This window comes from Mycteria americana, chromosome 15, assembly GCF_035582795.1.
Source record: "Mycteria americana isolate JAX WOST 10 ecotype Jacksonville Zoo and Gardens chromosome 15, USCA_MyAme_1.0, whole genome shotgun sequence".
Taxonomy (NCBI): domain Eukaryota; kingdom Metazoa; phylum Chordata; class Aves; order Ciconiiformes; family Ciconiidae; genus Mycteria; species Mycteria americana.
This window is the reverse complement of record NC_134379.1, coordinates 5,047,628-5,068,808: the sequence shown is the minus strand read 5'-3', so window position 1 is coordinate 5,068,808 and position 21,181 is coordinate 5,047,628. Positions and strand designations below refer to the sequence as shown.

Sequence of the window (21,181 nt, the reverse complement as noted above, 5' to 3'; positions counted from 1 at the left end):
TATGGAAACAGCCCTTTGGTCAGTTTGGATCATCTATCCTGGCTGTGCTTCCTCCCAGCTTCTTGTGCACCTGGCAGAGCATGGGAAGCTGAAAAGTCCTTGACCAGCGTAAACACCACTTAGCAACAGCCAAAACATCAGTGTGTTATCAGTATTATTCTCACGCTAAAATCCAAAACACAGCACTATACCAGCTACTAGGAAGAAAATTCTATCCCAGCCGAAACCAGGACAGCAGCACAGCCACGTAGGGGCGGACAGGCCTCTCCCTGCCCTTGGGCCCCACAGAGTAGGCAGCCTTCTACCTCTCACTACTTCTTCCCTGCTCACTGAAAATAGGCTGCCCTATAAACTGGCAGTGAACCTCACAGGAGGCCTAGGAAACTGCACTCACATTAGGTCTGGAAGATTCTTGTAATGCTTTCTCAACTATTTTTCCTTCTAGAGAGCCATGCGGTGTCATCGCAGCCAGCTCCTCTGGTTTCGTCACATCTATATGCTTTTCTCACGTTATATGGTGATCAATTCACTCCGCCTTCTGTAAGAGACGCCACTTACAACTTCAGGAGTAAAAGAATGAGCGAAAAAAAGACTGTGTCAGGCCAAGGACTAAAGAAAACTCACCTGTTACATGCTCAAGAGGACAGGATTCTCTTTGCGTAGCATCCTTTCAGACTACAAAAAACAGGCTGTATGAACTTGCTTCTGAATATCTTGTTGCCTGATACATTGAGATGAACAGGGTTTAACAACCACTCTATTTTCTCACTGTAGAAGCTTAAATACAAGAAATTTGGATTAACCCAATTAGGAGTAAAATGCAGGAGTATTCTGCATTGGAGAAGATATGGCACAAACTATTTTTCCCCAAGAGGATATAGCTGTGAGGACTGCTTGACAACTATATTTTGGTGCTTTTGTAAAATCCAAATATCAGGAGTGACTTTTCAAAGATCATGCTATTCCCAGAGATAAAACCAGAACCACAAGACCTGTGTTATTCAGTCAGAACTTTAAAAAGCCAAAGCTTATGAATAAAACATCAGAAATCATAGATTTCTCTAATTGCACTGATCTTTGCTGCTACTGCTGCTTCTTTCATACACATTGTGTTGCAGGCTCCACCTTTGCAGAGTGTCCTTCACGAAACATGAATGTTTCTTCTTGCTTCAGAACACGGGGCTTGAGATCAACTCACAAGAGTCTCAACAGGACATAAGAATGAGGTGCAAGAGACCCAGACTGTAACTAGGTCTTTTATAGAACACATGCGGAGATAAAAATTGCAAGAGATGTTTCAAAAGCTGCTCCACTTATGTAAATGAAAAGTGCAAGAGTTAAAGATCCTCTCCCTTTACATTTAGAGGTAAGTGAAGCAGCTTTCAGTGGTTTCATTTCTTAGTCTATACAGAGATTTTACTAGTGATTTGGGTTTCTGTGGGGTCATGGTGGAACAAAGTCAGCAATACTCAACATTTCTGTAGGCCTTTGCACTCGCCAATGGGGGCTCACATCTGCAGGAGCCATCTTTCCTGGATCTACAAAGCTAGTCATTGCATAGTCAAGATCAGAGCCCAAATTGCCTGATTTGTTGCCGCGAGCACATCCTCCTCCTGAAGACAACAAACGAGTTCCTTGCTGTACTGAAGTACGTGCCCATTGTTCTAAGAGTATGACAGTGTTGAACTCTGTTCCCTGGCCATGAGTCAGTGCCTAAGCATATGCCTACTCGGCCTTAAGACCATGAACAAGTCCAGGTTTAATCAAAACAGTACTTAATCACATGAATAACTTCAGTGGCCTCTCTCGCATACAGCTAAGCACCTGTGTAAATGCTTTACTGAACTTGAGCCTGATAAGCTTTCAAATTCCCCTTAAATCCATGGTCAATTCATTGAAGTCAATGGAGAAAAAACAGTGTAAGTTAGTATTACGTCCTAAGCAAGAGATTATCTTATATAGGGCATTTTTATAAGCCAGACTTGAAACACAGGAAACACCCATACAAGCAAAGATTAGATTTTTTTTTTGTACTTTGCTCTGTTTATTGTGATTTAAACTTTAGCACAGCTAAGGGCAAAGTACCAAAATAGCAGCCCTGGGGTGGTTTATGGAACAGAGGTAGTTTGAAAACTGAAAGTCACAAACAGGCAGAAAGATTGGGACAGCATAGAAAGATTTATTTAAGAAACAGAGAACAGATAACAATAATGTAGAGATTGATTTTGCCAACCCTCACCCAGGAAAGCCCAGACGACAGTTCCATGGCAGGCAGTGCTCAAAGTTCAGCTGCTGGAAGGGTATGTCAGGGTTTTGACATGTCTCTGATGGTCTTATGTTCCTTCACTGCCTTCTCCCATTCCTTGCCATTGATATCCTCTGTGACAATGGTCTGCACGGTGCCATCATCCAGACAATGGGGAGCTATTCCTGAAGAAAGACAGAGTACACAGAAACCTGCTTTTCATAGCTAAAGTATGGGAGATGCCTGCACCACTCTGTGGATGGGGCATCTCAGGGAATGGTAAATGCTCAGTCCAGCTATCGCTGTAAGGCTGAGGAGTCTAGGTGAGAAACCTGTCATGGGCAGAAGCCCCCAAGTCATAGGTAAGACTGTTTCTTATGGAGGAGCTACAGGTTCAGACTGCAGTTCCAGATGTTTAGCACTTTAGGAACAAACTCTTAAGACACATGCTGCTCGCTGCTGTCATGTTAGTAGCCAATGGAGTCTTTATCCAAGGTTTGCTTGGTGGTTAGCTTTGGTTACCACAGTTTACTCTTTCTACCTACCATAACCATCTGGATTAGAACGAGGAGTATAAAAGCTCTGCACACCGCAGGTCTTGCAGAATGTGTGCTGGGCACAATGTGTGTTGAAGGTGTATGTTGTCAAATTATCAGCACCCTAAGCAAATGAAAAGCAATGTAAGTTTTCCACATAAATAGATGTATTAATTACTTTCTATGGGCCTGTAGCTAAGAAATGTAAAATTTAAAATACCACCTTCATGGATCTACTTGAGATACAGAGTTCTGCATTCATACTCCTTTTCTGAACCCCCGTGCTTTGTATATACATGCGTCCATTGCAGTCAAGCCTGAGAACTGCAAGAGCTCTAACGTTAGCTCACTAAATAAGATACACTAACACACCCACACCAGACTGCATATTTCCCCCAGCCAGCCATAGACAAACTTAGGACAGAAAACTGGCTGCCACTTGCATCTTTGAGGATAACACTGGATTATACTGCTCGTGTTCACGGCCATACTCTTACTCTACCTTCAGCAGCTTGAAACGCGACGCTGGGACAATGAAGTGTCTGTTCTGTTTCTTTGTGCAAATGCTGCAACTGTAAAAGAAAAAGCAGACCTTTCTAGAAGCAGCGGACAAGCTGTTAGTACAGCAATCAGATCTAGCATGGACCTCTTGACAACAGAAATTCCACTGACAGCTAAAACAGTTAGCATCACAGAGATAAGCGACAAAAAGTGGACTCACGGTATCAGTAGTGTTTGGCTAAGCACACCCATGGAACAGACTGACCCTATAGACGTACACAGATAAGGTATTTTCCTACACCAAACATCATATGCCATTTTTTTCTTCACATATACAACTCTCAACAGACATAGCAAGGACAAACTCTAGCCCCAAGAAATCCATTTAATCTTTCAGTCTAAATCTTTTTAGACTTTACCAATTTTGCCAACATTAATTACCTTGCAAACAAGAAAGTAAGATTCAGAAGTTTACCCATGAGCTAGAAGCGAACTAGTTGCAGGCAAAGGGGGATCGCTATTGAAATCAGACACTGTTGTAGTCTGAAGCACATGTGGTCAGAGATGTAATGTTCACTTGAGAAGACCAAGTTAAAAAAGGATTGATGTGCTTTGAGCACACTGCACTCAGAGGAAACAAAAAGCAGATGGCTGAGCGCCTGTACTCATTAGATCTCTCCTGACACATTCTGCATGAGCATGGATGTGAAACCTGAAGTCCTGCCCAAAGAAGCAGCATCTGAAATCACCAGCACTGATCCCATATTGAATCAGGACATAATTAGGAGTATACCCTATGGAAACAGCTCAGGGGATGTTCTGCAGTTGTGTCGTCTTCTTTTAGCTCTAAGGTATTGATTGGAAAAGCATACGAGCTTTTATTCATCTATGAGAATAGGGAACAAAAAAACCCCCACTCACTTGCAGTTAAAAACATGCAGATCTGCTGAAGCCCAGACCTCAAAGCGGACAGCTCCGCAGTGACAGCCTCCTGTGTGTTTGACCAAACCTCTGTATTCACTGGAGAGAGAAACAACAGAGAGGTTTTGTGATCATACTTTTTTTTTGGCCAAGAAAACAGTAAGGCTATATACTACATTATTCAATTCTGCTTTGAGCAATTGCAGAACACCAGAAAATGTATCCACTCAAATGTATTTTAATAAAATGTGCCAGAGTGAGATAGAGAATGGCTTTTGTCCTCTGCAGCAATTGCTTTTCTGGTTTAATTAAAATGGTGAAAAGGAAAGAAGAGCAACAGCTCAAGTAAAGTACACTCCGCATGCAATACAAAACATATGCTCCCCTGTACAGTCCAGGTCAAAATGCTGACCCAGGCTACAGCATTATCCGTGCACAAGAGTACATAGAAATGAGTGGTATTATCACAAGACAACTGGGAACTGAATTTTTCCACAATTTTCCCACAACTGCTCCAGCACTAGTAATATTCCTCCATTTCAAAGCCGGGAAAAGCAGAGATAAGTGGATTCTACATAATATTTGAAATGCATTTTATTTTGTATTGTAATTGCAGAGGAACTTCATAAAGGAATTTCTGAGCTTGTGCTTTGCCCTCTCCCCTAGGACGCCTCCATAGCAGCTGGGCAGAATCACCATGCTAGGTCAAACGCAAAATGCAAAGGAAAAACCTCTTCCTTCCAGATTTTCACTCCCACGGACAGTTACTGATTACAGTCCAGGGATGATGTGCTGTGCTCTGGAAAGAACGAGCACAGGAAATGGGTGGAGATTTAGAAGCCGAGCCTCGCAGATCCCGCGCGGTGCCCCCAAGGGCAATTTTGATGGGAGAGCCCTAAAACACAGGAAGCTTTAGCATAAAGAGCCACTTTCTCCGTGGTGCTTGCGGGCCCCCCCCCCCGCCCCTTCTCTGCAGCTCTCCAGAAGTCCGTGTTTACTGCTGTGCAGATGCTGCCGAGAGGACGGTGATCTAACGGGGGAAGGAGCCGCCGGGCAGGGTGGCTCAGCCTGGAAGCTGCGGGAAGAGCCGCCCCGGCCCCGTACTCACTAGGCGTCCAGCAGCAGCCGCGCCGCCTCCTCGCAGCTCAGCCGGTGCCGCTCCTGGAAGGCGGCCCAGCGCCCGCTCTGCGCCCCCAAATCGAAGGCGCCGGGGCCGGGGGGCTGCGCCTGCGCCCCCGGCCCGGCCGGGGGTCCGCCCGCCTTCTTGCCTCGCCCCCGGCGGCTCCCGCCCGCGGGGGAACTGGCGGCCGCGCTGCCCCGCCGGGACCGCCGCGCGCTGCCCGCCGTGGCTCGCCCCATGCGCCGCCGAGCGTTGCTGCGCCGCGCCCGCCAGGGGGCGCCGCAGTGCCGCGGCGCCGCGCAGCGGGACGGGGGGTGTCCCGGGGGGCGGCCCGGGCCCCTCTGCAAGAGCCGGGCCGCAGAGGACGCTGCGCCGTCGGCATCGGCCCCCTCTGGCAGAGGTAACGGGGGGCGGGAGGGGTACCCTGAGCGAGCGAAACTGGAAACCACGGAAAATGCACGCCCCGCGCTGTTAGCCGGCTTGCCCCGAAGGAAAGCAGGCTCGCCTCTTCCTTCTAAAATCCCTTGTAAGGGTGGAAATGCCAGTTGTCCGCAAGCATTAGCATAAGGTTCTTCCTTAAATTATAAGCATATGATGCCTCGCGGATTCAAGGACGTCAAGGTGCTATGCAGACCTGAGGTGCTGTTAAAAGTATATTGTTTCACAGCTCTGCTATGCATCCCTCATTTAGAAACAAGGCTGCTGTTTAACGATACCGCAGCGTATCAGGATGCACCTTCAGGAGTGTGTTTAGTCCTTCCCGAGGTTTGAAATCATTACGGCAGCCTTGCAGAGAAATGGGTTCTAACGCGATTCCCACTAGACAACTTTTCACAAATTCTGTCACCAAAGTCTTAAAAAGGAAAACAATAGAGATAGTACATACTTTTTAAAAAAAAAAAAAGCTTAGAAAAATGTGAAAGCACCCCTCTACTGGTAAGTATCTTAGAAAAGGTTATTCTTGAACATCTGAAAGACAATGCTGTTTCTCAAGTAAAACTATTCAACACAGGGGAGAAGTACAAAACTTGTAGGTGTCCAAGTCACCTTTGGTTGGGGGGGGTGGGTGGAAATCACTCCAAGGATGAATCTTTGTGCCCAGTGTTGCAGGACTGGAAATTTGTTTGAGTTATAATCAAGAATTTGTATTTTCAACAGGACAAGATGTAAACAAGTGAGCTGACAGTGTGTTGTGGGGTAGAAGAGGCACTAAAGGGTCATGTCTCGGCCAGGAATACAGCAAAGCAACTGGACAATGATGAAACAGCTATCAGCACTCTCTGGTCTGGAAAATAGCTTTAAAAACACGTGACTACAGTGTGTAGGCTGCCTCCTGAGATGACACATATCAGGACTCGCATAACAATCCTGTGGCTCAGCACCTCTCTTCTCTGATGGTAGGAAAGGACACTGAGTTACAATTTCCTGTTACTCCTCATGTGAACCTCTGTACTGGTTACTCATCCTAATGGAACCATTTTAATATACCATATGTGACAAATTCTGGCCCACACCAGCACGTTCATCTGTGGCTCCTGATCTGAGCCACTCCCAGACCTTTAGTCACACTAGATTTCATGTTAGTCACCTTGTATTTTGGGAGGAAAAATCACTGAGGTGAAACTGGAGACCACAAACTGAAACTGAGCCTGTGCAGTTTGCAGCACAGATTCATTTGCCTTCCTTGCGAGGTACGGCCAGCAGCAGCTGCAAGTTTCAGCCTACATGGTCTGTCCTTTCCTAAAAACACTTAACTGCACTAAACAGAAAGCCAGAACATATCTTAAGAGCTTGTTAGTGATCAGTTCACACAAATTACCTCCTCTCTGCAAGACAGGAGACACTAGCACTCGCACACTCTCAAAAAGCAGTTCCAGTGATAAAAGTGGAGTATGCAGTCCATGTAATATCTGCAAATCTATCACTCTCTGTGCCCCGCCACAATTAGTTTAGCATATTTTAAATGTAGAAGGCGTTTTGAGAAGCTAAATTCTGTTCCCCTATGACATTTCAGGATAAAGAACTGGAAGACAAAAATGGAAGAACAAAATGCAGTTTTGTTTCAGAAGGCTATAGTAAAGAAATTCTTCCTCCTTTTTCATTTGTTTCATATTTTATTACAAAGGACTCTTGAAGCTCAAAACTGGGTCTCACGTAAGTAATCAGTTCAAGAGCTTTATAATGGATCTCTGGCTGATGATGTATTTCACTGGTATTCTGATTTGCAAGCCCTAAATTTCAGTGGTTGCATACTGTATTGTCAGTGTACCTGGGCAGCAGGCGTTTCCCTGTGCCCAAAGAGTTAACAGCTTTCACTGGTACATTACTTCCAAATCTGATGCAATGTTTGCAAAACTTCAGTAGAAGCCAATAGCTTGATGAAGACCGCTTTTGCTCTTAAGCTTCTGAGACAAAATGGAGAAGGAAGAATTATTCAGAAAGATGACAGGATGGACAAGAGGAAAAGTCCAGTAAATCACTGTTTGTTCTCTTTAGGTGTCTTGTGGTATTCAAAGCTCAACAGCTGACGTGTTTGAATATTAAAGTACAAAGGTGTTTTTCTGTGCCATCTCAGCTCTGCTTGTATAACAATGACTCAGCTCTGCAGACGTGGCTTGCAGCCCACATTGAGATTCTGTCCGTAAGGGCATTTTCGTCGCACAAGCAGTACTGAAAGCAACTACATGTTTGTGGGTTAAAGATAATTAGGAATTGTGGATGCTTTTCTTCTAATAAGCAGGGAACTAGAAGTAGTGTATAGCTAACACCACACTTAAAAGAACTGAGGTAGTTTAAACTACATAGTTTGTGCAGGGGAAAAAAATGTCAGCGCTTGGATTTTAGTCTTACTATTGTGGAAGGGGAAGCATTCTGGACATTCTCCTCACCATCGAGGGATCCAAGCTGGATCTGAAAACAAAATACAGGAGGTCTCACCTCTGGGCCAATAGATGAAGGCTGTTCAGAATGGCCTTGACAGTATTTGTTTTTGTTCACTGTTAGAGAGGTTCTACTGAAACATATCAATAATGATTAACAGTGTTTTAGGACTTCTTTCTTCCATCTTTCTATTTTTCAAGGTGCTTCTTTGCTATCCTGCTGAAAAACCTCACCCCAGAAACCACATGCTACATCAGCTCAGACACAGCAGAGAGAATGTGAACAAAGAGAGCTCCTTCACTGCAGTGCAGCTTGGATCGGATCCAAAAGACTCACAGGCAGGAGGCAGATTGAAAAAATGCAGACAAGTAATTTTCAGAATAGACCTAGTTATTAATTGTTGCTTTCGCTGGCATAACATGCAGACACAAACCTGTGATTTTAGGCTGATGGCGTCTTTATAAAATGCCCTTTAGAAGTCTCCTTACATCAGAAGCACAGTGAATTCCCACATGTTCCTCTGGGTCATTTAGACCTACAGAGAAAGAGGTGCCCAAGCTTGTTTATTGTGGCAGCACAGATCTTTAAGCTGTATGTATGGGACACGTATCCCATGTGTCCTGCGAAGTCAAAATATGCTTTAAACAAACAGGGAGACAGAGGAGTATTGCTCATTTTCCACTTTTTACTACAAATCTGGATATCTATTTGTTTTTCTTAAGCTTTCAGCTCCTGAAGTTGGTAGCTTATTAAAAACGTTGTTTATTTAAGGTATTTTTAGCATAAGGCTTAAAAAACAAAACTCAGATAGTTGTCTTTTTTTGGTAATCTATTACAGTCAATCTCACAGTACTTTGAATTGTGACTCACTGTTTTTGTAACCCTTGAGCTTGGCAGTACAAGGACAAGCAGTAACATGCCACAGCTCTGTTTGTCTTGTGGCTGGAACTTCAGCAAAGACCAGCCCTTATTGCAGCGTTACAGGTTTGGGGAGAAAATATTTATCTCCACAACTGTAAATAGGTAAATGTAATTATCACAGACAGTGAGAAAGACCTGAAGTGCTATGAGTAATATTATGAGATAGAAATATACATTGTTTTTTCCCTGTGGCAAGTAGCCCTGTTTTTATCTGAACAAAGGACCAGTACTGAACTTGCTACACATACTCAAATCGCCTGACTGGCTGGCTCTCACAGTTTAAACCCTTGTAACTAAAGATAAACAGATTGCTTCATTTGACATTGTTCATGTAGAAATGATATGCTGTTGCTAGGACATTAGTGTACATAAAAAACAGACCCAGCTTGTGTTCTAGAATGTAGATTCGTTGGAAACATTTCTTTGACTCCAGATTCTTCTCTTCTGAAAGTAGGTTGCTTTGTACTCCTGCCCAATGACCTACTTTTGAAACCACTTGGAAAGAAATACGTGTTCTCAACTGCAGGCCCCATGCCCTGGCAAAGGCTGGAACCACCTGCGCAGTCAGGCCAGTCACAAGGTACAGATTTCTGTTTCTTCAGCTTTGCATTTATTTATATACAGTTCACAGTCAGCTGCTTGATGATTCTTATTCACCAAGAGCTACTGGAGAAAGAGTGGCATGTATGTTAAATACATGTGTTTTGTACAACCACAACAGTTACCGCACCATTTAAGAATAAACAAATCTCCTTTGTCTGTATCGAATTCAGGTAGTAAAATATTTTCTAAAGAAATTCTAAGGTAAAGCTGAAATTCAGTAAAATGAAGTTACAAGGCCATCACCTCCAGCTTGGGAGATTGTTCTGTACACATAATGTGTGAAAATGAGGCAGAATCTGGCCCGCAATATACAAACACTGCATTCTAACTTTAAAAAGAAGTACCTTTCAACTTGATAATAATTATCATTGAAGTAGTATAAAGAATGTATGGAGATATGAAGTGCATAACACTCAGGGCATGAATTTACCACACAGAAAGAGCCAAGGGACAGGAAAAGAGGTATTTAAGAAGCTGTCTGCATTCAGCCCACCCCCCCCACCCCAAAAAAACAAAAGAGGTGGGCTCTGTACAGGCATGTAGATGGCTATCGCAGATTAATAGTTAAGAGAATTAAATGAATCCAATCAGCAGAGGCTGCAAAATGCTAATGGTAGCCTGTGTAGAGTACCTTGCCTGCAGGCTATGGAGATTAGTTTAATTCTGCTAGGCCCTGGAGTCGTGTGCACAAAGCCTAACTCTTTTGTTTATCTCTTTTGACAGAGGGATAACTGAGGAAAATAATTAGGCTTTTTGCATGGAATTGATTAATTTAATCCATAACCGTTTTTCAAATCGAGTCTGCATTCGATGTCAGCACGTTGTTGCCTGTGCTTGCTTTGGGTAACATCATTTCCCTGAAGAATTAATTTTTCAGGAGCCATTATTAACAAGGTATTTAAAGAACTACCTCTGGTAGTTGGGACTCTGTTCTGATCTGTTGATTTGAATACTTAAACAGAAACCGAACAACAATAGTGAAAGCAGGATTTAGCCATACTTAGAAAAAACCAAGGGAGGGCTCCTGTGTGTGTTTTCTGGTTTACACAGAAAGGAAAAAAAATGACAGAAATTTCTCCTTCTCCATCTAGAGAGACATTAAAAAACAATGACATGCACACTAAAATCCTTAATGCAAGTCTGATGTGCTCAAACACAGGCCAGTCTTTAGATTAGCTTGTGCTTAATCTCCAATTTAAGAGATGTGGACTTTCACATTTGTAAAAACTAGTTACTTGTGGCCCTCCTCTCAGGACTCCATTATATTGTTTGGCTGGGGGACGCGGTTCCTGGAGCAGCGCCTGGGATATACAGCATACACAGGCCAGCCTTGGAGCAAACATTTAGTCACCCTGGCACCACACAAATAAAACGAACCTACTGGAAACACTGAGCAAAACCGGCAGCATAAAGAAAACAAATGTGATATTGCCTAAATCTGCCTTTTGTCCTAAATTTATGTAGCTGAATAAGATTTCCAAGGTTGCTTATTGCCATGGAGCCGTCTCTGAACTTTCCAGTTACCATTTTCCTCTCTTCCTGTTTCTACATTGTGAATAATTATTGTTGGGATGATTTATTTCCTTTTTACTGTAAACCAGGAGGGGCTAGCAGACACAAGCCCTGTTACGAGAAAGGAAAACAATAGGGTTTTGTTGTTGTTGGGGTTTTTTGGTGGTTGTCTTTTTTTTTTAAGGGGGAAATAGAGTAGCTCTGTACTGAATCCTGCCGTTCACATGCACGCCTATGCTTTGTGAGTGGAGGTGGAGCACGTTCATCTGGCTTCACTGAAGGACCTAGCAGCAGATAAAACACTAACTTTCTGGATTTTGTGTACTCCAGATATAATATGATGTAAAATGAGTTAAGAGCCAGCCTAAAAGGTATAATGAAGCTTAATTAACATGAAGCACATTTCCACATGTTCAGTTCAGTGAAGGAAGTTCCTCCATAACCTGATCAAAGCTTCCTGTTCTGAAAGCAAGTAAACAGCCATTTGAATTTCAAATGTCAGCATTTCATCACTGGGGTTGTTTTGCAACCTCACATTAAAGAATTAAGTTGTCAGCTGGCTGAAATTGGTTCAAAGGGCTGCTCAGGAAATGGGCCGCATGACAAGGGGCACGCTCAACATGTAGCAAGCGTGACGCACCAGGAGTCACCAGCACTTGCCAAATTTCTAAGTAACATCTTTTTCCAGCTTTGCTAACTCACTTCTGCTCTTCCTGGCTTTTCCTCACAGCCACAGACGACAGTGCTAGCCCTACAGCCTATTCCAGGCCATAAATGCTTCACGCCACCCCAGGGAAGGGGGTCAGTCAGATGCACTGGTATCTCTGTGGGTCAACAAAAAGCTGGCACCACGGGTAACCCATCTTTCTCCGGGGCACTTTTTCCCCAGTCCGTGCCAGGCTCTTCCCTAGGCATTGCCTGGGGCTGAGACAGGGGGAGAGCGAAAAGAAGCGCCCCAGTAGCAACCCCATCGCATCCCCATCTCCACAGGGTTCCAGGCGCTTCTCCCTCCCCAGCCCCCTCCCACCGCCCCGTCCAGCAGCGCTATCCCGCATGCGCACAGCCCCCTCCTCGCCGAAATCTGCCTCCGCAAGGCGGCTCCACCCTAGCAACAGCGCTGACCTCACCGCGCACCAATCAGCGCCGAGCAGCACCCGAATCTTCCAGAGCTTTCCCTACGGCCGCCCCCCCCCCCCCTCCTCTAGCCTCCCCCCCGGATCAACCAATCAACACCCACCCTTCTCACCGCTGCACCAATCAATGCCAAACTTCCCGTTCTTTTTTGCCTAACCGCTTCACCGCCCTTCTAGATCCATCCGCGCCCTCAGAAATTTCCAGATTTTTAGGGGTCTGAGGTCCCACACTGAGACTCTAGGACCCCTTTGCTCCCTGGAAGAGAGACTGGATAGGGAGGAAGGCAAGTATTTTTCACAACAGTGGTCTTTCACTTGGGACTACTTTGGGAGGCGGATGGACACGTCAGTGTAAGGGGGAGGGGCCTGTCTGGCAGGAACCGCATAAATACGGGTGGGTCTGCGTCACACCGTAGAGTACAGCGGGAGTGGAGCAGAACGGGCTTCTTGACGAGCAGTGGTCAGGGCCGGAGACGTGAGTTGAGCGGTGGGAGAGTTTGGGGGGGTTGGAAGGGGGAGAACAGGATGATTTTCTGGGCAGGGGGTATAAGGCGGGGGGTGGGTGCTTGTCTGGCAGTGCTTTTTGGTGGGAGGGGAAGGAATTGAGCAGAGTCTCGTCTTAGTCTGAACCATGTCGCTGAGAACTGGGGGCGGGAGAATAAAATGGTTTCCTTACGAGAAGGAGGTAGCGTTACGGTGAAAATGGCGGAGGCTGTGCTTGTCCCCGGAAGCAGGGTGCTGAGTCACTGCCTCGGGGGGGGGGGGGGCAGCACGGGGCTGCTGTCGCAGTTGGCCACCGCGAGGTCCCGCGGTGCGGGAGGCTGTGGGGTGCGTCCCACCCCCGCATTGCTGCGGGGGGGCGAGGGGGATCTAGGAGCTGACTGGTGAGAGGCGATGTAAGGAGCCTGTTATAGGGTAGAGCGTACTGAGTCCTAAAAAGAGGTTTAACTAGTCAAGAGTGAAGTGTTGGTGATTGCTGCAGAAAATGTTAACAAAAAAGGAAAGAAACAATCCCAACTGGTGTTTATATAGTATGAAATCACAGCAGTAATCTTTCTATTTAGAAATTATTAAAGATTGTGCTTTGTTAAGTAGCTAAAGCTTCTGTGTGTTTTCTAGTTCAACATGCAGATCTTTGTGAAGACCCTGACTGGCAAGACCATAACCCTTGAGGTTGAGCCCAGTGACACCATTGAGAACGTGAAGGCCAAGATCCAGGACAAGGAAGGCATTCCCCCCGATCAGCAGAGGCTGATCTTTGCTGGCAAGCAGCTGGAAGATGGTCGTACCCTGTCTGACTACAACATCCAGAAGGAGTCAACCCTGCATCTCGTGCTGCGCCTGAGAGGTGGCATGCAGATCTTTGTGAAGACCTTGACTGGCAAGACAATCACGCTTGAGGTTGAGCCCAGTGACACCATTGAGAATGTGAAGGCCAAGATCCAGGACAAGGAAGGCATTCCCCCCGATCAGCAGAGGCTGATCTTTGCTGGCAAGCAGCTGGAAGATGGTCGCACCCTGTCTGACTACAACATCCAGAAGGAGTCCACTCTGCATCTTGTGCTGCGCCTGAGAGGTGGCATGCAGATCTTTGTGAAGACCCTGACTGGCAAGACAATCACGCTTGAGGTTGAGCCCAGTGACACTATTGAGAATGTGAAGGTCAAGATCCAGGACAAGGAAGGCATTCCCCCTGATCAGCAGAGGCTGATCTTTGCTGGCAAGCAGCTGGAAGATGGTCGCACCCTGTCTGACTATAACATCCAGAAGGAGTCCACCCTCCATCTTGTGTTGCGCCTGAGAGGTGGCATGCAGATCTTTGTGAAGACCCTGACTGGCAAGACCATAACCCTTGAGGTTGAGCCCAGTGACACTATTGAGAATGTGAAGGCCAAGATCCAGGACAAGGAAGGCATTCCCCCTGATCAGCAGAGGCTGATCTTTGCTGGCAAGCAGCTGGAAGATGGTCGTACCCTGTCTGACTACAACATCCAGAAGGAGTCCACCCTGCATCTTGTGCTGCGCCTGAGAGGTGGCATGCAGATCTTTGTGAAGACCCTGACTGGCAAGACAATCACGCTTGAGGTTGAGCCCAGTGACACCATTGAGAATGTGAAGGCCAAGATCCAGGACAAGGAAGGCATTCCCCCTGATCAGCAGAGGCTGATCTTTGCTGGCAAGCAGCTGGAAGATGGTCGTACCCTGTCTGACTACAACATCCAGAAGGAGTCAACCCTGCATCTTGTGCTGCGCCTGAGGGGTGGCTGTTAAATTATTGTGCATCTTGCTTGACAACAAGATTGCCAATAGTACCTGTGTTTGCACTGTAGTTCTTTAATGTCTTAAGTTAAATGCAAGGTTAATGCAAGCTTAAGTAGCTGCTGAACAACTGTCTGTTGAAATGCTAATAAAATTTTCTGTTGCACATTACAACTTGTAGTCTGTGTCAGTTCTAAGCTAGTAAAACTGGTGTATTTAAGTGACGTGCTTACTTTCAGCTTTGTTCCTTGGCAGTTTAAGCCTCTTTGCATGTATAATGAGGACCTTGTGGATGAAACAGATCTGGATTAAAGTCTTAATTTAAGCACTAATACCATGTAATTTCTTCTTCCTAGAGTTTAACACAACTCTATTCCAGGAAGTACAAGTTCTGTTAAAGACCCCACAAACCAAATAAAGGTGGTCTGTCAACACAGTGGGGTGGGTTTTGCTGCAACTTGTAAACTTGTAGTGTGTTTAAATTGCCTCTGCTAGTCCTGAGGTGAGTGTGAACAGTTCCATTGCATGGCAGTGCCATGGAGTGACTGGAGCTTCAGTATGCTTGATGGGGGCTGTGTGAGTGAACATGAGTACTTCTGCACTTTTTAAGTGGAAAGACTAATGTCTGTTCCAGTGAGAGCCTGTTCAAAGTAAATTTTCCAGAAGTGGACTTGAGGTGTTCCTCTGGTTGGCTGAAGGACATGGAACACATGATCTGGGGAAGGATGGACTGCAGTGAGAATTACTGCTGGTGCAGGGGCATGCGGTGGGCGGGGGGGAAGGCTGCCTTAATACATGGGCTGTAGTGAAAACTGCTTTTGTAAATACTGAGTGGCAATATGTGACTGAGGAGTATAACAATTTTCTGGTTTGATTTAAGTGCAAGTTTTTTACCCAACACCAGAAGCTAGGGAGTTCCCACTAAAGTCTGGGTGGTTTTGTTTTTTTTTTTTTTTAATGGTGTGGGTTAAGGAAACTCACCCAAATGGGGGCTGGGAGACCTGCAGTGGGGGTTAGAATGGTTTAGTTCAACTGTGTAGAGGTGGGTCTTTAAAGGTGGATGCAATTGTGTGTGCCCTCTTACAGAAACTTAACCAGGTTGTAAGGATCATGGCTGTCTGTCTTTATGTGTTGAATTCTGACAGCTGCTTAACTTGAAATGGGAGTCTTGGCATCCATATGCTGTGTGCACAGTGTTTCTATGTTGGTGCACTTTGCTTTTTACTGATAATCCTGTATTATGCACCATCTTGATCAACTTTTTTTTTGTCTGCTGTAGTGTTGCTGTGAAGGTTTGTTCCTCTTGAGTTTCAGCTTTCCATTTAACATTGTCTGTGGTAAGTCATGCACTTGTATTAGCAGTGCATTCTTAGCATGGATTGGCGTGCAATCATGGCCAAAATGTTACACTACTGTTTTCATAGAAAACTGCACATTGTAACGAAGTTGTGTGGTTTTGATGGTTATAACCACGATAGTTTTTTTTTTTCAGCAGCAGGGCTTGCTTCTCTGACTGCTACACATAGCTGTGCTAGCAGAAGTCTAAAGTTCTGTGAACAATGCTTTTTCTACCACAAGAGATATTCCCTCAGATTACTTGAGGTTTCCTGCAGTTGCTGCTTTTTTGCCTTTCCTTGATTTTATGCTTTTTGCAGTTTAGCCACTTAGCCACTTTGCAGTTTTGCTTTTTCCAGTTTAGCCCCGTAGGCAGGTTGCCCAGAGAGGTGGTGGAGACTCCTTCCTTGGAGATACTCCAAAGCCATCTGGACATGGTTGTGGGCAGCCAGCTCTGGGTGGCCCTGGTTGAGTAGGGGGGCTGGATGAGATGACCTCCAGAGGTGCCTTCCAACCTCAACCATTCTCTGGTTCTGTCACTTCTGGCTGGGTGTCTCATAGCCTGCTGTCTGCTCCGTAGTGTATAAACTCCCTGAGCAACTGATAGTCCAGAGGAGATCTGGCACTGAATAAATTTACATTACTTCTCTTTTTCTGCTGCTGGTTTGCTCCGTGGTTAAACTAGCTGCTTTATCTTCCCTAGCTCATAATTCAGAGATGTCCCTTCTCAAGTTCTTTCAATAATTAAGCTATGCTGTATGGTAACAGTTAGAGATGCTCACTGGTCAGATAATACAGGCTGCAGGGGCAGTTTGTTTTAGATACAAGTCTGTAAATGGCAGGTAGCCTTTCTCCAGAGTCAGTCGCTGAAGGAGAACCATTGCAGAAGTGTTGCTCAAATACGGTGTGGTGCCCAGACTCACTAGGCAATGTTCGGTGCAGCTGGCTTTGTGCAGAACTATCTTTGGGGTTCAGCCTGCTCTGCGAGAACGGGGACCCTGGGAACGTGAGGTGTAGCTGTCTGAGTGGGTCTGCGCCAGCTTCCTGGTGCGTGCTCACTCCAGCTTTGTACAGCTGGAGCCAAACCTGTGCTGAACCATTGCCTCTGCTGGTCCTTCTGGTGTCCCTGTTTGTGGATGGTCAGTAAGCGGAGCCATGTGTGGAGCCTGCTTCCCTCTGACCTTGCACCTGAGGTGGCAGACGCAGTGGCAAGAGGGGGAAATGTTCAGGCATTTTATCATTGTGGGGAGCAGCTCAGGCCTCGCTTAGGCAGCCTGAGCTGATTGTGTGAAACTGAATGTGTCCGTGTGCTGTTTTCCCCAGCCCTGTAGGAAGATTTCCTTAGGTGAGGCTTGTGCTGAAAGTTAACTAGCTCTGCGTTTGGCTTACTAGAAATGGCGCAGGACAGCACGTCCTTAAAGCCAGCGTACAAGGAGTGAAATCCCCAGATGCTGTCGTGTTGCAGCGCTACCCTGGGTGAAGTGTGGAGCCGGACTCTCAGATGGCTCGCTGCGAGGACGCAGGGGCACGTGGGCTGGACTTCTGCTTCTCTTGTAGGACCTGCGTTATCGAGGCTTCTGATCCCCCAGCTAATGGAGAGGTGGTAGTCGCTAGCTGGAAGAGGTGACTGCAAGGGATTTCTTCATTAATAAAGATAAATCTTTGCAATTTATCTTAAATGATGTGAAGTAGGGCAATGTATATAAATTATAAGGAAATGTAAATACGAGTTTGCATAACATGCGTTGTTCACACTGAACGAGTTATGAACAAAAGACTGAGGTATCAGGCAATATGAATGATTGATGTTGTTAAGATACAATGTTTTTCTTAGTGTGGTGGTAACTCAATTCAATCTGCTTCGAGCCAACTATTCATAACTAAAATAGGAATTTAATCGGCTTTAGCCAGAATCTATATGCTATTAAAATGGAATAATCCTAATGCTCCCATATAGACAGCAGATTCTGATAACATCTTTTAATACTGCTACAACCTGAGCTTTGTGGCTGGCCCTTGTGCTTTTTCTTGCAGCTTCAGTTAATTTCTAGTTTGTTCTCTCTTTAAAAAAACCCTAAAATTTCAAGATTTCAGGATTTTTGTCTTTTGTGCTTTTAAAAGAATACTTGCATCTGTTTTAAGAAGGCAAATGAGATAACCCTCTTATACTGCGTTTTGGATACGTTTAGTGTTTTGCTGTGGTAGCAACTGCCCCAAAACTTAATCACATAGGGAAAGTTGAGGGTTAAGGCAGAGAAACATTGGGAATACCTCAGTATTTTTGCAGTCTTGTCTGCAGTTCCGAAGGCATTGCATGGTAGCTGTGTTCAAAGATCCTTGGCTGTCCAATTTTATATTTATGGAGCATTGCTGTACCAGCCTTATTTGGAACTTGAGTTTTTAAATTAGACATGTTTCTGTTAACTGTTGGCTACAAACAGTAAATGAAGGACTATAATTCTCACAGGTGTGTGCTTGCAACTCCTTTTTGCTGTTTTTGAAGAATTTCCTATAGAGGCCGTTTTCATAAGCAGCAGGAATTCAGGTTTGCTTAGTGGCCGCTGGATGTCACTGTTTCTCCAGAAAAGTGTTCTTTTGTAACATTACCCTTGGATTTCGTATTTTGCTGCTACTTGATTGTCAGTGGGGCATTCCTTCAGGCTGTAATCCTACAGAAAGGCATACATCAAGTAGAAAGATACTTCCATTTAAGGAATAAGAGAAGTGGATGGTCCCTTCAAAGGCCTGAGAAGTTATAGATAGGAGTCTTTAAATATTATGATGTTAGTCTGGTAGTTACAGAAATACCATCATGTAAATTAATTGAGTCCCCAGGGCTATTGGACAAGTTCTGACAAGGAATTATATTTAAGAATATATGTATATTAGATTGGGTACTGGTTGGTGTCTCTAGAGGTATAGGATGCCATCTGTGTAACTATAACAAATGAAGCTGCTAAAATTCATCCCTTCAGTGTGGGTTTTACATAAGTTGCATGAAAAAAAAGTCTGGCCTTGCAAAAATACTTGATATTTTCCCAAGTGTGAAAGTACACCTTTAAAAGAAACAGTTTTCTCTTTTAGCTATGTGGCCTTCGTGAGGTTTGAATGAAATGCTGGTCTACCTGTTGTTCTGGAGAACATGTTAATGGTCTGCCCTTGCATGCTGTTATTACAGGCTTCCCTCCTCCTGTGAAGATGATTTTGACCTGCTACCTGTTAGAGCGGCTACAGATCACTGCAGATTACAGACACATGTAAGTGACTTTGATCTTCTATTTACAGCATACAGAAAACGTGATATTAATCATAAGAATATTTCATTTTTCAGTGTTTGGTAAAAGTGGGCACTTAGGTGAACAGAGAATACCTATTTTAGGAAATGTGCTTGTTTCCATCTTTTCAGAAAGCTGTCTTCCTCATGCTTCCTTTTGTCTTCTGTTTCAGCAGGTTCTGGTCATTGCTTTTGCTGCCATGAATGATTGTGCTTCTTCGTATATAATCTATAATTATATAATAATTATGAAAATATTTTATAATATTATGAAATGAAAATTATTTATTTGACTTAAAATGTCACTTAGTAGTTAAGAGTTTGACTTATCTTTTCCCAGATTTAAGGTTTCCACAGAATGTGTCTCTCCTGTCAGGAGAAACTTAGTGCCATCAGACACATTTTCATCAGCAAAATAATCACTGAGCAATTGCAAGATTCCTCCTTGTTCTCCCAAATAAAAGCCTCAAAAGGCAAGAGGATCACATGTTGCTTTTGAAAACTCAGGCTGGCAGATAGGTGAAATTAAATTGCTGCTTCTATTCTCCCTGCATGCTGCTTTGGATGGCTTTCTCCTGATTCCTAACAGCTATCAGGATTTTAAATTTTGGTGGCAAGATGCTTGTTAAGCATCATAACCAACTCAGCTGGCTAGTGCACAGCAGTGACGTAATCCCATTGCTCACCTCGGAACGCTGTTACTAGCAAGTGCACGCTTGGGCAGATCTTGTATTCTTCTTCTGCCTTGCTTCTCCCTTCTGTGAAATGGAAGTGCAAGCGTTTACCCTGGTGTACTTTCTGGGAAAGCATGTGCGCATGTGTGTATGCATACCAATGTTTCTGTGTTCCCCCAGCAGCTCCATGTTTCTGTTTTGCTGTGATGACCTCTCAGCTGGCAGTGATTCCTTTCCCAGCAAGCTGCACATTCTCCTTCCTCTGTGTAAGCTATTAAAACCAGATGCACATAAAGGACTCTGTTATGATGCACTTTTGTGGGCTGATTTCATTCCTTGGCTAGAATGGTGGGCTGACTCCCATGAAAGATGGGGGAAAAGCCCAAGAGGGTTTAAACCCGTAAGTCTGAGCTACGCTCCCGGGCCTCAATCTGTGTCTGTTGATATCACAGTCAATTAAGTGTAACACGGCTAAAGGAAACTGAATTAAATCAGTGCAAGGCTGGAATGAGGGAGAGGAGAGATGAGATCTGGTCTTGCATTTATCTACTATGTTTGTTCTTTGTAGGCTATTCTGTGGGTCCTAATAAGTCATTAAGCCTGGAAAGAATAAGTAGCTTTGCGTTGTTCCTGGATCAGCTTAATTTTGAAACAGGAATCTGAGAAATAAGCTTGCAATCTCATGCAAAACCATGAAAGAGGAAAAGGCACCCTGCCATTTAATGGGTGTATTTATAGGAAGGTCATCTCGCAGCCTGCATCTGACTCAAAGTAGGAGCCATCTGGGGATGTTTCTATGGGTGATGGCTGCATTCCAGGAAGCCCCACATCATCCTGCAGCCCTGTCAGGTGAGGATTGCTTTAGGCGGCAACATCGTGCTGGGGAAGGCCATGGAGACTCTGGGTGCTGAACGTCATCCTGCATTGATGCTGTGGGAAATAATGATCATGCAGCCTTCTCAGGCCTCAGTTCTGCTAGGAGTGGGAGAGAAAAAACTAAGACACTTGGTGTGGGCTGATGTCCTCTGTTTCCCAGGGGTCTTGTTTTGGGCGTGACAAGTGAAGGGGTATTAGTGGGTGTCCATGGTCTCAACTACAGTCAGTTGTAGGGATGGTCAGTCTGTGCTCTCAGGACCTCCAAGCCTCTCTAAGACTTGCACTTCTTTGGAGAACAAGCCTGTTAAGAAATGGGCACTAGTGGCAAATTAAGTAACCAGTGGTCTAAATGTTTTGGAACTGGGGCTGCTTTGTGCAGTTTCCTGTGCTT

At 44.8% G+C, this 21,181-nt stretch overlaps 3 protein-coding genes across 5 annotated transcripts in view; 2 read left to right on the top strand and 1 right to left on the bottom strand.

The window, feature by feature from the left end:
• Nucleotides 1-12,675, top strand: part of PIGL (phosphatidylinositol glycan anchor biosynthesis class L) — a 76,532-nt gene extending 63,857 nt beyond the window's left edge. For 2 of the 3 annotated variants that reach the window (XM_075518332.1, XM_075518330.1), the window contains 5 exons: nt 446-1,366; nt 6,482-6,720; nt 8,404-10,621; nt 11,970-12,093; nt 12,550-12,656. In XM_075518332.1, the coding sequence (XP_075374447.1) occupies nt 446-544 (99 nt within the window). In that variant the 3' untranslated portion in view covers nt 545-1,366; nt 6,482-6,720; nt 8,404-10,621; nt 11,970-12,093; nt 12,550-12,656. Of the gene's footprint in view, nt 1-445; nt 1,367-6,481; nt 6,721-8,403; nt 10,622-11,969; nt 12,094-12,549 lie in introns of all 3 variants that reach the window. The other variant, XM_075518331.1, reaches the window with a different exon arrangement.
• On the bottom strand, nt 2,160-5,613 carry CENPV (centromere protein V). The gene is made up of 5 exons (XM_075518333.1): nt 5,312-5,613; nt 4,204-4,302; nt 3,284-3,353; nt 2,791-2,905; nt 2,160-2,430 (listed from the first exon to the last, which is right to left on the bottom strand). Exons 1-5 carry the CDS (start codon nt 5,560-5,562, stop codon nt 2,306-2,308), a joined length of 660 nt encoding a protein of 219 aa, XP_075374448.1. The 5' UTR covers nt 5,563-5,613; the 3' UTR covers nt 2,160-2,305.
• A 36-nt stretch (nt 12,676-12,711) lies between the features above and the next one.
• UBB (ubiquitin B) lies at nt 12,712-14,805 on the top strand. The gene is made up of 2 exons (XM_075518327.1): nt 12,712-12,847; nt 13,492-14,805. Exon 2 carries the CDS (start codon nt 13,498-13,500, stop codon nt 14,641-14,643), a length of 1,146 nt encoding a protein of 381 aa, XP_075374442.1. The 5' UTR covers nt 12,712-12,847; nt 13,492-13,497; the 3' UTR covers nt 14,644-14,805.
• The last annotated feature ends 6,376 nt before the right edge of the window (nt 14,806-21,181 follow it).